This window comes from Neolamprologus multifasciatus, chromosome 22 (genome assembly GCF_963576455.1).
Source record: "Neolamprologus multifasciatus chromosome 22, fNeoMul1.2, whole genome shotgun sequence".
In the NCBI taxonomy this organism is placed as follows: domain Eukaryota; kingdom Metazoa; phylum Chordata; class Actinopteri; order Cichliformes; family Cichlidae; genus Neolamprologus; species Neolamprologus multifasciatus.
Genome location: NC_140459.1, coordinates 33,993,984 through 34,008,113, shown reverse-complemented (window position 1 = coordinate 34,008,113; position 14,130 = coordinate 33,993,984). Strand labels below are relative to the sequence as shown.

At 42.3% G+C, this 14,130-nt stretch overlaps 1 protein-coding gene across 2 annotated transcripts in view; it reads left to right on the top strand.

Moving 5' to 3' along the window:
* LOC146493865 (retinoic acid receptor beta-like) overlaps positions 1 to 14,130 on the top strand; it is a 229,692-nt gene that overhangs the window by 162,913 nt on the left and 52,649 nt on the right. For both annotated transcript variants that reach the window (XM_085149712.1, XM_085149713.1), the window contains one exon: positions 12,194 to 12,335. In XM_085149712.1, the coding sequence (XP_085005838.1) occupies positions 12,194 to 12,335 (142 nt within the window). The remainder of the gene's footprint in view (positions 1 to 12,193; positions 12,336 to 14,130) is intronic.

The following is a 14,130-nucleotide window of genomic DNA, read 5'->3' as shown; positions in this document are numbered from 1 at the left end:
TAACAGAAAAGATTTGGCACATCATGAAATGAAAAATTAAACAACTGATTGTTGAGCAGAGTCGTGTATCAGACCAGAGTGGGACAGCATTCCTCTCCCAAACGTTCAGCAACTGATCTCCTCAGTTAAACATTGAATGTATGGACTATCATTATAAGACGTGTTTCTGGACATGTGCTGCTGCAGTTTTCTGTGTTCTATTGTGAATGTGAGTTTATGACTTTTTGAAACATTTTTGGGTTTTTTTTACATTTTTTACACTTTCTCGGTTTTTCTATGATTGGGGTTGTACAATATTCGGAACAAACTGCATTGCTGTTGCTAGTCTCTTCACCCTAATACCCAATCTGTACTAACTTACGCATGAAACTACAGTATTGTGCAAAAGTCTTAAGCCATCCTTTTCTAAACATTTTACTAGGAAAATGGTAAATACGTATAATTTGTATATTTTGAGAGTTTGTATAATTCTAACAACCTTGAAAGTCAACATTTATAGTAGGTCCACGTTTATTCTTTGGCACAGCCTGAAGCTTCCTCAGATAATCCACGATTGCGCTGGAGTGACGGCAGCCTTTCCAAGTAGCTCTGCAACACTGTACTTGTTTCTTAACTTTTAACTATTTTTATACTACTTTCAAACTTTTTTTCATCTTACTCTAGTTACTTTACTTTCTACCTCTTAGATATAACATGGATAACACACTTTTTAAAACTTCTGGAACCAGCTCCTTCGTCTATTCGAGAGCGAAGCTGCTGTCACTAAACACAAAAACACAGACCGGCATGAGACACAACATCCCGGCCGAGCTAAAAAGGAGCTACAGAGGCTGCAAGGCTGGTGCAAGGAAAGCGATAGTGACAATGGGCAACGTGAACTTGCTACAGAATAAGACTGATGAACTGTCTCCTTTGAACAACCCCCGACTCTGCCGTGAGTGCAGTTTGTTTATCTTCACCGAGACGTGGCTAACCAAGCTAACGCCACAGACTAACGTAGACCTATGTGGATTTACATCCGTGAGAGCCGATAGGGATGCACAGCGGGAAAAATCAGAGGTGGGGGACTCATGGTCTACATTAACAACAGATATTGTAACCCTGGACACGTCTCCGTTCAAGTATCGGTATGCCGTCTGGACCTGGAGCTGCTAGCTGTTAGCTTGCGGCTATATTATCTATCTTGGGAGTTCAATCATGTGATCTGTGTGTTTACATCCCTCCGAGGGCCGACGCAACAGCTGCCTGTGAGGAAATACACACAGTCACAGCAAGACTGCAGACACAACACCCCAAGGCTTTCATTATTATATCTGGAGACTTTAATCAAGTCATACTTGATTCTACTCTGGCTGCTGTTCACCAGTTTGTGAACTGTCCCACACGGAGCAACAGGACAATTGACTTGATGTATGCTAAAGTGACAGATGCATGCAGAGCCACCCCCCTCCCCCCACTAGGGAAGTCAGACCACAACCTGGTCTACTTACAGCCACAGTACACACCCCTCATCCAAAGGCAGCCTGTCACAACGCGTTCCATTAGGAGATGGACCCCAGAAAAAGAGGAAGCTCTGAGGGACTGTTATGACACCACAGACTGGGATGTTCTTCTGAGCCCACATAGCGAGGATAGAGAGGGGGCGACACACTGTCTGACAGACTATCTCAACTTTTGTGTGGACACGGTCGCCCCTGCTAAGACTGTATGGTGCTATCCTAATAACAAACTGTGGGTAACACAGGAAGTCAAAGCTGTCCTCAACATGAAGAAGAAGGCCTTCAGAAGCAAAGTGAAGGAGGAGATGAAAGCAGCACAGCGGGAGGTGAAAGGCTGCCTAGAGGAAGCAGAAGACACCTACAGGAGGAAGGTGGAGCAAAAGTTGGAGAGGAGGTCTGGAATGGTGTGAAAACCATCACAGGCCACAACATCAAGAACAGCACAGTGGAGGGGGGGGAGAAGGCAAACTAACTCGACAACTTCTTGATGCATGCTCAACTCAACAGCTTCTTCAACCGGTTTGACCCCCCCTCACCTTTACAGAGCCCTCTCCCTACTTTCCTATGTCCCTCAATTCTCCCCCTGACACTATGGTAAATGATAAATTGACTGATTCTTATATAGCACTTTTCTACTCAAAGTACTCAAAGCTCTAAGCTCTATACAACATGCCACATTCACCCAATCACACCCATTCTCACATAGTGCTTTCTAAGTACATTCACACATATTCATACTCCGATGGATGCATCGGAGAGCAACATGTGGTTAGCATCTTGCCCATGCAGACTGGATGAGCCAGGGATCAAACCACCAACCTTCCAATCAATAAATGACCACAGCCACCCCCTCTTCCAACCGCTCTCTCAACAGCATGACAGCCCCCCCCCCCCCCCCCCCCACGTGTCACAGTGGACCAGGTCAGGACACAACTGAGGAAGCTTCGCCCCAAGAAGGCAGCAGGCCCAGACAAGGTGCGTCCTTGGATGCTAAAGGCGTGTGCTGCTGAACTTGGGGAGGCGCTACAATGAGTCTTCAACCTCAGACTGCGACTGGGGAGAGTGCCCGCCGTCTGGAAGACACGCTGCATCGTCCCGATCTCCAAAAATAATCGGCCCAATGAGCTGAAACACTTCCGACCGGTGGCACTGACATCACATCTTATGAAGACTCTAGAGCGGCTCTTCCTCAACCTCCTCCGACCACAGGTACAACATGCCCAGGACCCACTACAGTTCGCCTACAAGGCGGATGTCGGAGTGGAGGATGCCATCCTGTACCCCCTACATAAAGCCCACTCACACCTGGACAAGGGAAAAGGCACGGTCAGGATCCTGTTTCTTGACTTACCCAGTGCCTTTAATACAATCCGGCACCGTCTGCTTCAGGAAAAACTAAACAGGATGCAGGTGGACCCCTGGCTCGTCGCTTGGATCTCCGACTACCTCACTGACAGACCACAGTACGTCAGGCTGAAGGACATCACGTTTGACACTGTGGTAGTTTGCAGATGACACGGCCATCATCGGGTGTATCTGGAATGATCAGGAAGAGTACAGGAGTCTGGTGAGGAACTTTGTCACAAGGAGTCACACAAACCACCTGCAACTCAACACCTCAAAGACCAAGGAACTGGTTGTGGACTTCGGGAAGTTTAGAGCAGGGCCACTGTCAGTTCAGATAGTGGGAGAGGAGGTGGAGGTGGTCAACATGTACACGTACCTCTGGCTGTGGGTGGACAACAAACTGGACTGGTCATGCAACACGCAGCACCTGTACAAAAAAGCCCAAAGCCGACTGTACTTCCTCAGGAGGCTGAGGTCTTTCAACATCTGCAGGAAGCTCCTGAGGATGTTTTACCAGTTGGTGGTTGCAGGAGTACTCAGAAGGACTCAGGCTGGAAAAACTAATCAGGAAGGCTGGCTCTGTGGTCAGCATGAAGCTGGACACTCTGGTGACAGTGGCAGAGAAAAGGACACTAAAGAAACTGCTGGACTTTATGGACAATGCCGGGCATCCTCTGCACACGGTTGTAAACAATCTGAGGAGCCTATTCAGCGACAGGTTGCTTCTCCCAAAGTCCAGAACCAACAGACTTAAAAACTCCTTTGTCCCACACGTCATCAGACTGTTTATCTCCTCGTTGGAGGAGAGAGGGAGGGGAAACAGGAGGACAAAGGAGGGGGGACAACTGAGCTGTAGTGATTTTTTTCACTGTGTCCATAATATTTTTTCTTATATTTGACTGTGCAATAATCACTGTGCAATAGACTCACTCAAATGTGCAATCCACTGGTATTCCCATTTATCCCTATTATATATTTTGTATTTATATATGTGTATATATCGTATATTTATGCTCATATCCTTGCTCTCATCCCCCTTATTTTATCTTTAACATGCAACTTCTGTCGGTGCTGTGCTACTGGAAACTAAATTTCCTGGAGCAACCCACCCGAGGGATAAATAAAGTTTCATCTAATCTAATCTAAAATCTTTTTGGTCATTTATTTAAATAGCCTTCAGGGCTCAAAGCTCTTCTTTGGATGTTGTTTGTTCTCTGTTGATGATACCACACTGTTTCAGTAAAACTGAGGTCTGGGCTCTGGGGAGGCATATGATAGCATGTTTGGGATCATTGCCATGCTGACAAATTAAGATTTTTCCAATCAGACACATTCCAGATATTATTGCATTGTGTATCAAAAACTGACAGGACTTTTCTTTGTTCATAATTCCATCAGTTTTGACCTGATGTCCAATACCGCTGGTGGAAACATAATAAACTTATAAACTTTATTTATAAAGTTTCCCCATATCCCCAAACTATCACAGAGCCTTCATCCTGTTTTAAACACTCAGGACTGAACCTGTCTCCTCACCTCCTCTGTACACAATGAGCCAAAAAGGTCAAATGTGAGTCATCACTCCATCAGCTGTGCTACCCCTGATTTTCAGTTCTTATGTACCTTGGCAGCCTTTTCTCCTAGTTTTTTTCTTTAAGAATGGCTTCTTGATACTCACCATTCCAGTAAATGTACTTCTAATGAGGTTCTGGTAAATACTGTATGGATCAACTGAAGGGCTAGATGCATTTCTCAGTTCTTTGCTGCATTTTTCCCCATGCTTCTTAAGGATACACTACATACCATGCTGACATATGCCCACTTTTTCCAATGGCTCTTTGCGAGTACTCCTTGTTGCAAAAACAATGTTATGCCTGTTATAATGACATATTTATCTTTGGCATTTTTTGCAGATTCAGGTAAAGAAATTAGAACAAATTATGTGTTTTTGATACATCCTGCTAGTAACAAAGTAACTGAAGATATAGTTCTTTGCTAGGTTGTCAGATTCATTCCTTATGTTTCTTGCCATTTTTTTTTATCTTTGAAAGATTCAAGCTGCTTAACAGAAAAAAGAAAGAAAGAAAAACAAAAAGGACTCTGAGAAGTCCAAGGACTGAAGAACTGGACTGTAAATGAGTGAAAAAGTCAAAGTCCAAAGAAAACAATTGAAATACTTTTAGAAAGTCCTGATAACTATTACCACTTTAATAAATTGGTTCCTTGGAAGCAGAATATTAAAAAATGAGTTGTGGCTCAAAACCAAATGTAAATGACAAAAGTTAAGTGAGGAACATTGCAGTCAGGCCTTGAACTGTCAACAAGCCTCTTCCAAGTAGAGGATCCCCCAAAATCTTGAGAAACATTTTATAGACAGTACATAACACATCACCTTCTGCAGGTCCAACTTCCAATATACTATCACATACTATCTCACATACGCATAGACTTCCAAGGCTAAGTGATCTGGATGCGCTTAACTTTGAATGACTTAAGTACCTGGGTAGCCTTGGATTCAGAATCCAACCTGAACACACTTATGCATCAGCTGTATGCGTGTTGCTCCCATTGTTATCCATCAGACCTCACAAGTAATTTTTACCAGCTCACTCAGCTTACATCATCCAATATAAAGGCTTCTATTAAAGAAATGAATAATATCAAACGAGCAAAGGTGACCTCGGTCTGCTCACGTGCTATCATGGCTCAGACACAATTGGCTGAGCTCAGCTTGTATCCGTGCTACCAAGTGTGCTGCTTGGTACTTGACAGATGCTTGAGTCTGAGGCAAGATGGGCAGCAGAGGCCGCAGTTTCAATCCTGTGATCTAATTTCTAACCCATCATCATCCCACTTCCCTAATGAAAGGAAATGCAAGGTCCCATCTGTCACAGGGAGATATTGCAAATGGTACCTCTCCATAGTGAAGGAAGTTCCTGAGGCAGAAATGCCTTCAACCATGTGCAAAAGGATTTGGATGATGTATAAAAATCATTTTAAGAGTTAAATTAATATCTGCAGATATTGAAGACTCTTACTTTCTTTAGTTGCATCCCTGCTTTTTGCCACTCTGCATCAAAACAAACATGTTCCTAAACCTACTGTTGTGTCCCAGATCTTTCTGAGGATATGAATCATCTTCCTTATTGCTTTCCTTTAAGGGGGCAGTCCAGTGTGCATGCAGCATCATTCAACATGATTAAAAATCGTGCTCTCTCCTTTAGTTTGTGTTTTGTCCCATCTCCCTTTGCTCTCATCTTCCTGCCTCTTGTTTTCTTTTCCCCTCACACCCAATTGGTTGCCTTCTGATTGGGTTCAAACGCTCACTTTTAAACTTTTCTGTATGGTTGCATGTTCTCTTTGTGCTTGGATGGGTCACTTGGTTAAATTTGGCACTGAAGTGTTCTGACTGATGAAGACACAGATGTTGGTCCACTTTCAAACTATCCACAGATTGTATTTATTTATTTTTCTCCATGCAAGGTAGAAGACGCTCTCAAACACACAACTTCAGAAACCAAAGTTTTTCAAAATCAACATCAACTACATGTTTTTAAAATTTGAGTTCCTTGCAATGGATCATGTAGACTGTAAAACAGTTTAGATTTTGACAGGTCACTAATTTGTAGTCAGTGTTGGGGAGTAACAGAGTACATGTACCGGCGTTACGTATTTAAAAAACAAAATATGAGTAACTGTATTCAGTTACAGTTACCGTTTAAAAAGGTGGTATTTAGAATACAGTTACTTTGCTGAAATAAAGGGATTACACGGCGGTCTTTTCCTGTTTCATATGTTCAGCTAGGCCCTCTCTACTTTTGGTAATTCCACGCTGGTGGAAACCCAAACAAACACACATTAAGAGGCTCTAATGCCTGTGTCTCACCTCTACTTGCGGCCCGCATAATGACGTGAAGAAATATTTTTTAAAATTATTCACAAAAATGATTTAATATGAAGGCAACAGCAGAGTGTTACAGGCTTCACCCTAAAGAATGTAGCATCATGGGCAGTGTAGTCCGTGCTGCAGGGAGAATGGACTGCCATACCCGTTATGTGTCTGTGAGCGAGGGAGGGAGAAAAAAGAAAAGTACGAGTATTCACCAACCAGAAACGGGAGCTGGAAGCATGTAAATATAATAATAACCACTGCAGCCTGACGAGCCCAGCTGTAAGTAAGCTTACAACGCTTACAACGCCTCTCTCTGTCTCTGATAGCAAAGTTGACCCAGACAACAAAGTAAAGCTAGTTTTCAGCTACGAGCCTAACACGAACCCGACACGAACCCAATGTATTAGCCAGAGGTCCCTTTACTATGGTTCGGAGCCGCGGACCTGTTTTATATACGCGCCGAATAGTTTTCTACACGAGATCGCTGCAAAATGTGCAGCTTTACCTAATGTCCACCTACTGTTACTCATTTATATTAAGATTTAAACATCTAGTTGGTGTTGGTGTGGAGAGTAACCTTCAGTAATAGTAATGAATCACACAGCAATAGTACATTCATGTAGTTGTAAAAAGCATGATCCAAAGTAATCCAAAGTATTCAGAATACGTTACTCTCATTGAGTAACGTAACTGAATACGTTACAAATACATTTTGGGGCATGTAATCTGTAATCTGTAGTGGAATACATTTAAAAGTAACCTTCCCAACACTGTATGTAGTTTGTCATATCTCTCAGCAAAAAGCATTACTACTTAGATCATCTGCTTCCATCTCACCCTATCCCCAGGGACCTCTTCTCAGACACAACCCTCTGCATGTCCTTGTTTACTACATCCATGCACCTCCTCTGACGTCTTGCTCTTTTTCTCCTGCCTTTCAGCTTCATCTTAAACATCATTGGTCTAATGCAGTAGCTTTGCACGTATCCAAATAAGCTTTACTTCTCTAACTTGTCTTGTCTTATAAGACAAACAGGACAAATTGTCTTGTTTGTCTTGTCTATCTCGGTCAATGAAAAAAAATATTAACATCTGACGTTTTTCACTCCCAACATCTCCAAACCATACATCATAGCAGGTTTCACTACCATCTTGTAAACCCTCGCTCTTACAGCTGTCCTGTCTCAAATCACCCTTGGCACTCTTCTCTACCCCGCATTTTCTCTCTTCTGTCATCTGTTTAAACTCATCTCTGTTTATTAGTTGTTCGCTTTTCCACCTGCCTCCTTGTTATTCACACACATATTCGGTCTTGCTTCTTCTGACTTTCATTCCTCTTCTCTCTAGGGCATGCCTCCACCTCTCCAGGTCTTCCACCTGCTCCCCAATCTCACCACAGATCACAATGTCATCTGCAAACATTATAGGCCACGGAGACTCCTGCCTGACCTCATCTCATCTGTCAACCTCTCCACCATTGCAGACAAGATTTCCATCATTATTGGGGAAATTTAAAAGTCAGTGTGCACTGTAAATCAATACAGAGCAGTATTTAAGGTCTGAGTCTTATTACCCACTGGAGCAGAAACTGGGTTTCATCAGGACGCTGCAACACAGTACAAACATCCCCACAGACACAGTGGCCAGGAAAGCAGAAGAGCATCATTTCAAGACGGCCCAGAGTAAATGTGGTTATCCCAGGAACAGCTGAGGCGCATTTTCCCGAGCCGTAACATTTCAGTGGCTTTCAACGCCCCGCCCCCCCTCTCTGGTCCACAGGAAGGACTAGGTCCCCTTGCACAAAAGGGTCATGTAGTGTATCCGGTTCAGTGCCAGGTGGATTACCATGATTTATATATTGGGGAAATCAATTTATAATGTACCACCATGGTTACTCTGGTCAATGGTCACAAGAGTTTGCATATTAATGATGGTGAAATTGACCTCACGACCCATTGTTAGTCAGTTGTACTAGTTGCAGTCATGTAAACCTACTGTTTATAAGGTTAGGGAGACTGAGAAAGAGACTTGGATGAGTGATGAGAAGTTTCTCCCACTGAAAATGTCCACATGAACAGAATCTACTCTCTGGGGCCTCTTGGAGCCATTTCATAATTCATTTCATCAGTTCAAACAGTTGTACGTAAGTACTATTCATATATGTCAACACTTTGCCATAACCTGTCAGAAGACTCAGTTTCCACTATCAGATGAGTAGAAATTGGTTAGGATGTTCAGGAACAATCCAGGAATCACCAAGGCTCAAGCCTGCAATGAACTGAGAGCTGCTGAAACACCAGGGCCACTGTCCACAGTGAGGTGCAATTTACCTTGACATAGACTGAGAGGGTGCTGACCAAGAAAGAAGCTTCAAGTTTTACTGAGATTTACAGCTGCCCACATGGTAGGGCTGTTCGATATAACGATATATATCGGATGACGATATAAAAACATCTATCGTTTCATTTTACGCTACCGTTTGTTTTGTGGTGTCGCAAAATAAACTTTACAGCAATATTTTTCATCGCTTTGATGGTCACTGTAGCAGCTATATTAATTTCTTAAAGTTCTCTCTTTCTCATATATTTAATATAACCACACTACGGATGGACAAGCTGTTTTTATGGGTTGTCGTTAGCAACAATGACGGTAAAACCATCGCGTGTCTGCTTGTTTATTTTCCACATAAACCTTTCACAATAAAGCTCAAGATCCTGTTGAGACCTTTCAAAATGAACTGAATCACGTGAAAGAGCAGATTGTTTACGGATGACAAGCAAAAAATAAACCTTAGACTCAAACGTTAGAACAGGCTTTTCCCTGCAGCACGCCGTGTAATAAATACTCACAAAGAAAACGGCGGCCGTCACAACTTCACAGAATTTACAGAAAATATTAAATTTCTTGTGATTTATATCGTTATCGGGACAATAGATGTCTTATATCGGGATATGAGATTTTGGTCATATTGCACAGCCCTACCACATGGACAAGCCAAATGAATGGAGTTTTATGGTCAACCAAGACAAAGATTTGAGCTATTTGATTATATTAACAAGAGATATATTTGGAGGTATAAAGGTATTTGTATACCTATTTACCTATTCACCTTAAAAAATAGGTATACAAATATAAAGGTTCTTATGTAGCGCTTTTCTACTCTTCTGAGCACTCAAAGCGCTTTACACAACTTGTACATTCACCCAATCACACAAGCACATTTTTCTAAGTGCTTTCTAAGTAACATTCACACACACTTTCATACTCCAATGGATGCATCTGAGAGCAACTTGGTTAATATCTTGCCCAAGGATATTTGGCATGCAGACTAGGGGAAGCCAGGAATCGAACCACCAACCTTCCGATCAGCAGATGACCCGCTCTACCACCTGAGCTACAGCAAGTGTTCATGGATTTCAAAGGTGAGGCTTTGAAATCCATGAACACTGTCAAGCATCGTGCTTTGGGGTTGTTTTGCTGCTCGTGGTATAAGCACAATGGAAAAAGTTGAGGGAATAGTGAAGAAGGACGAGTACTTCCAGATTCTTTAAATTCACCTCATATCAATATCTATACGATTGGGACACAACTGGGTGTGCCAACAGGACAGTGATGTCAAACGCATATCAAACTGGTTTGGGATGAAGAAAGCAGGCTCAACATGAAGCTTCTGGAACTGCCTTCTAAAAGCCATGACCTCAATCCTATTGAATATTTGTGAACTATGCTTAACAGCCAGGTCGGTGCCAGGAAACCAACCAATTTATATAACCTCTACCAATTCAATTCAATTCAATTTTATTTATATAGCACCAAATCACAACAAAAGTCGCCTCAAGGCGCTTCATAGATACAGAGAAAAACCCAACAATCATATGACCCCCTATGAGCAGCACTTTGGCGACAGTGGGAAGGAAAAACTCCCTTTTAACAGGAAGAAACCTCCAGCAGAACCAGGCTCAGGGAGGGGCGGGGCCATCTGCTGCGACCGGTTGGGGTGAGAGAAGGAAGACAGGATAAAGACATGCTGTGGAAGAGAGACAGAGGTTAATAACAGATATGATTCAATGCAGAGAGGTCTGTTAATACATAGTGAGTGAGAAAGGTGACTGGAAAGGAAAAACTCAATGCATCATGGGAATCCCCGGCAGCCTACGTCTATTGCAGCATAACTAAGGGAGGATTCAGGGTCACCTGGTCCAGCCCTAACTATATGCTTTAGCAAAAAGGAAAGTTTGAAGCCTAATCTTAAAAGTAGAGATAGTGTCTGTCTATCCAAACTGGAAGCTGGTTCCACAGAAGAGGGGAAAACTGAAGGCTCTGCCTCCCATTCTACTTTTAAATACTCTAGGAACAACACCAATACCAAGCACTGTTTTCAAATATCAACCAAAATTATGCCCAAAGCTTATTGATGGCTATCAGAAGTGTAAATAACTAAAGGCTTTACAAGGAACTTTTAGAACAGCAAGATAGTAATGTTTCATTTTTTATGTTTGTTAATAACTGCATGCTGTAGAATAATATTATCACAAACTTATTTTGATGGCACCCAGCTGGGAAGGACTCTGTCTGTTCAGCTGCAAGTCAGAACAGTCCAAAAGCACTGAAGATGGTGGTTAGCCACTCTGTGGAAAATTTTTATTTTATTTAAACCAAAAATGCTCCTTAAAAACAAATTTGGCCTTTAGCTCGTTAACTTATATTTCAAACACAGCACAACTCCAGTAATTTCACTGAGCATTTGAGCAGCAGTGTCCATTCTCTTTGTTATTCACTTAAGATGCTCTAAGAGCAGCTTTTATGAAGGAACTCACTTGTTAGTGCCATTTATGCAAAGTAAATCATCTTCCTTTTAATCCAGCTCCTGTAGATCCCAAAGCAGAGTCTCTGAAATAGAAATGATCTTCTCCATCAACACACATCTTTCCACTAACCCAAGGTTTTTAGGCACTTTGTTGCCTAAAATGTTTTGGGCAGACTCACAGATTGAGTTCATTTGAAATCTTCTAGTAATTAATTATTAGAACACTCATTTGGTCTGCTGCAGAAATTTAATGTTACTTTAAGTTCAGACATGGCAAGTTGTTGGTTAAGTCTTTCATACTGTACGAGCAGCCTCACTTTTTGATACCATTAAATTCTTTAGTGTCTGTTCCTGCTTGTGCTCAATTCCCAGCTCAAAGCAGCATTTGAAGCTCCCAGCTGGGACACACTGTCTTTTCGCTCAGTATTAATGGCAATAACAAAACAAAACATCCAGCACATTGTTATACACACTGTTGTGACGTTATGATATCCAGTGACAAGAGGATTTCAGTGGAGCTGTGTGGATGTTTAAGCAAAAATGCAGTTGCAGAAGATTAGAAGTGAAGTGAGGATAACTATGTGAGACGCTGCTTTTATAATGCATCCCCACCCTCCCCTGCCTTCCTATATGTGTCTGTCTCTGCAGGGTTTTTTCCGCCGAAGCATCCAGAAAAACATGGTGTACACGTGTCACCGGGACAAGAACTGCATCATCAACAAGGTGACGCGGAACCGTTGTCAGTATTGCCGCCTACAGAAGTGCTTTGCAGTTGGGATGTCCAAAGAGTGTGAGTTTCTGACACAATTTACACAAAGTACTGATGTGAGCAAATGAAATACAGCTGTTGGTTTGAAATAAAGGATTTGTTGTGGTCTATATATTTCAAGCAATAGTAAAATCAGGGGTAATAAGTATTTATTTTTTCAAAAAATAAGAATTTAATTTGATTAACTTATGTAGAGTAACTATCTGCATTCGTATTAATATATAAAATGTCCAAAACAAGAGACATGTGATTTGTTTAATACAGTGAAAAGATGGAATTGGAAACATTCTATCAGACACAACAAAAGGACATTTAGTGTCGTTGTAGTTTTGTTGGTTGAACTTAACAGATTTAGTGCTGAGTATTCAAGCATTGTTTGTAAAAGATGGCTGTAAGCACTGGATCTGAGAACTGAAGCCAGCACTGAAGTGTGATATCACTGGGAGCCGGCTATATAGTAGTTTTTCATACCTTCATAAAACATCTTGATCCAATAGTCACCCGTTCCGATTTCTTTCACAAACCTCAAAATATTATGTTGAAATGAGCTAATTTGACTCCTTCTGCTCAGTGTGATGGTGGTCCTCGTGAAAATAAATTGTTCATTAATTTGATATTAGCCCTCAACCAGAAGTTTCACTCTTATGTTTCACTCTGGTTACCAAATACAGAATAGAATAGAATAGAATAGAATAGAATAGAATAGAATTCAACTTTATTGTCATTGCACATGCACTTCTTTCGAAGGACACCAGGAAAAGAATTGTAGACCTGCACCAGACTGGGAAGAGTGAATCTACAATAGGCAAGCAGCTTGGTGTGAAAAAATCAACTGTGGGAGCAATCATCAGAAAATGGAAGACATACAAGACCACTGATAATCTCCCTCGATCTGGGGCTCCACGCAAGATCTCATCCCGTGGGGTCAAAATGATCATGAGAACGGTGAGCAAAGATCCCAGAACCACACGGGGGGACCTGGTGAATGACCTGCAGAGAGCTGGGACCAAAGTAACAAAGGTCACCATCAGTAACACACTACAACGGCAGGGAATCAAATCCCGCAGTGCCAGACGTGTTCCGCTGCTGAAGCCAGTGCATGTCCAGGCCCGTCTGAAGTTTGCCAGAGAGCACATGGATGATACAGCAGAGGATTGGGAGAATGTCATGTGGTCAGATGAAACCAAAGTAGAACTTTTTGGTATAAACTCAACTCGTCGTGTTTGGAGGAAGAAGAATACTGAGTTGCATCCCAAGAACACCATACCTACTGTGAAGCATGGGGGTGGAAACATCATGCTATGGGGCTGTTTTTCTGCCAAGGGGACAGGACGACTGATCCGTGTTAAGGACAGAATGAATGGGGCCAAGTATCGTGAGATTTTGAGCCAAAACCTCCTTCCATCAGTGAGAACTTTGAAGATGAAACGAGGCTGGGTCTTCCAACATGACAATGATCCAAAACACACCGCCCGGGCAACAAAGGAGTGGCTCCGTAAGAAGCATTTGAAAGTCCTGGAGTGGCCTAGCCAGTCTCCAGACCTCAACCCCATAGAAAATCTGTGGCGGGAGTTGAAAGTCCGTGTTGCTCGGCGACAGCCCCAAAACATCACTGCTCTTGAGAAGATCTGCATGGAGGAATGGGCCAAAATACCAGCTACTGTGTGTGCAAACCTGGTAAAGACCTATAGTAAACGTTTGACCTCTGTTATTGCCAACAAAGGTTATGTTACAAAGTATTGAGTTGTATTTTTGTTATTGACCAAATACTTATTTTCCACCCTGATTTACGAATAAATTCTTTACAAATCCTACC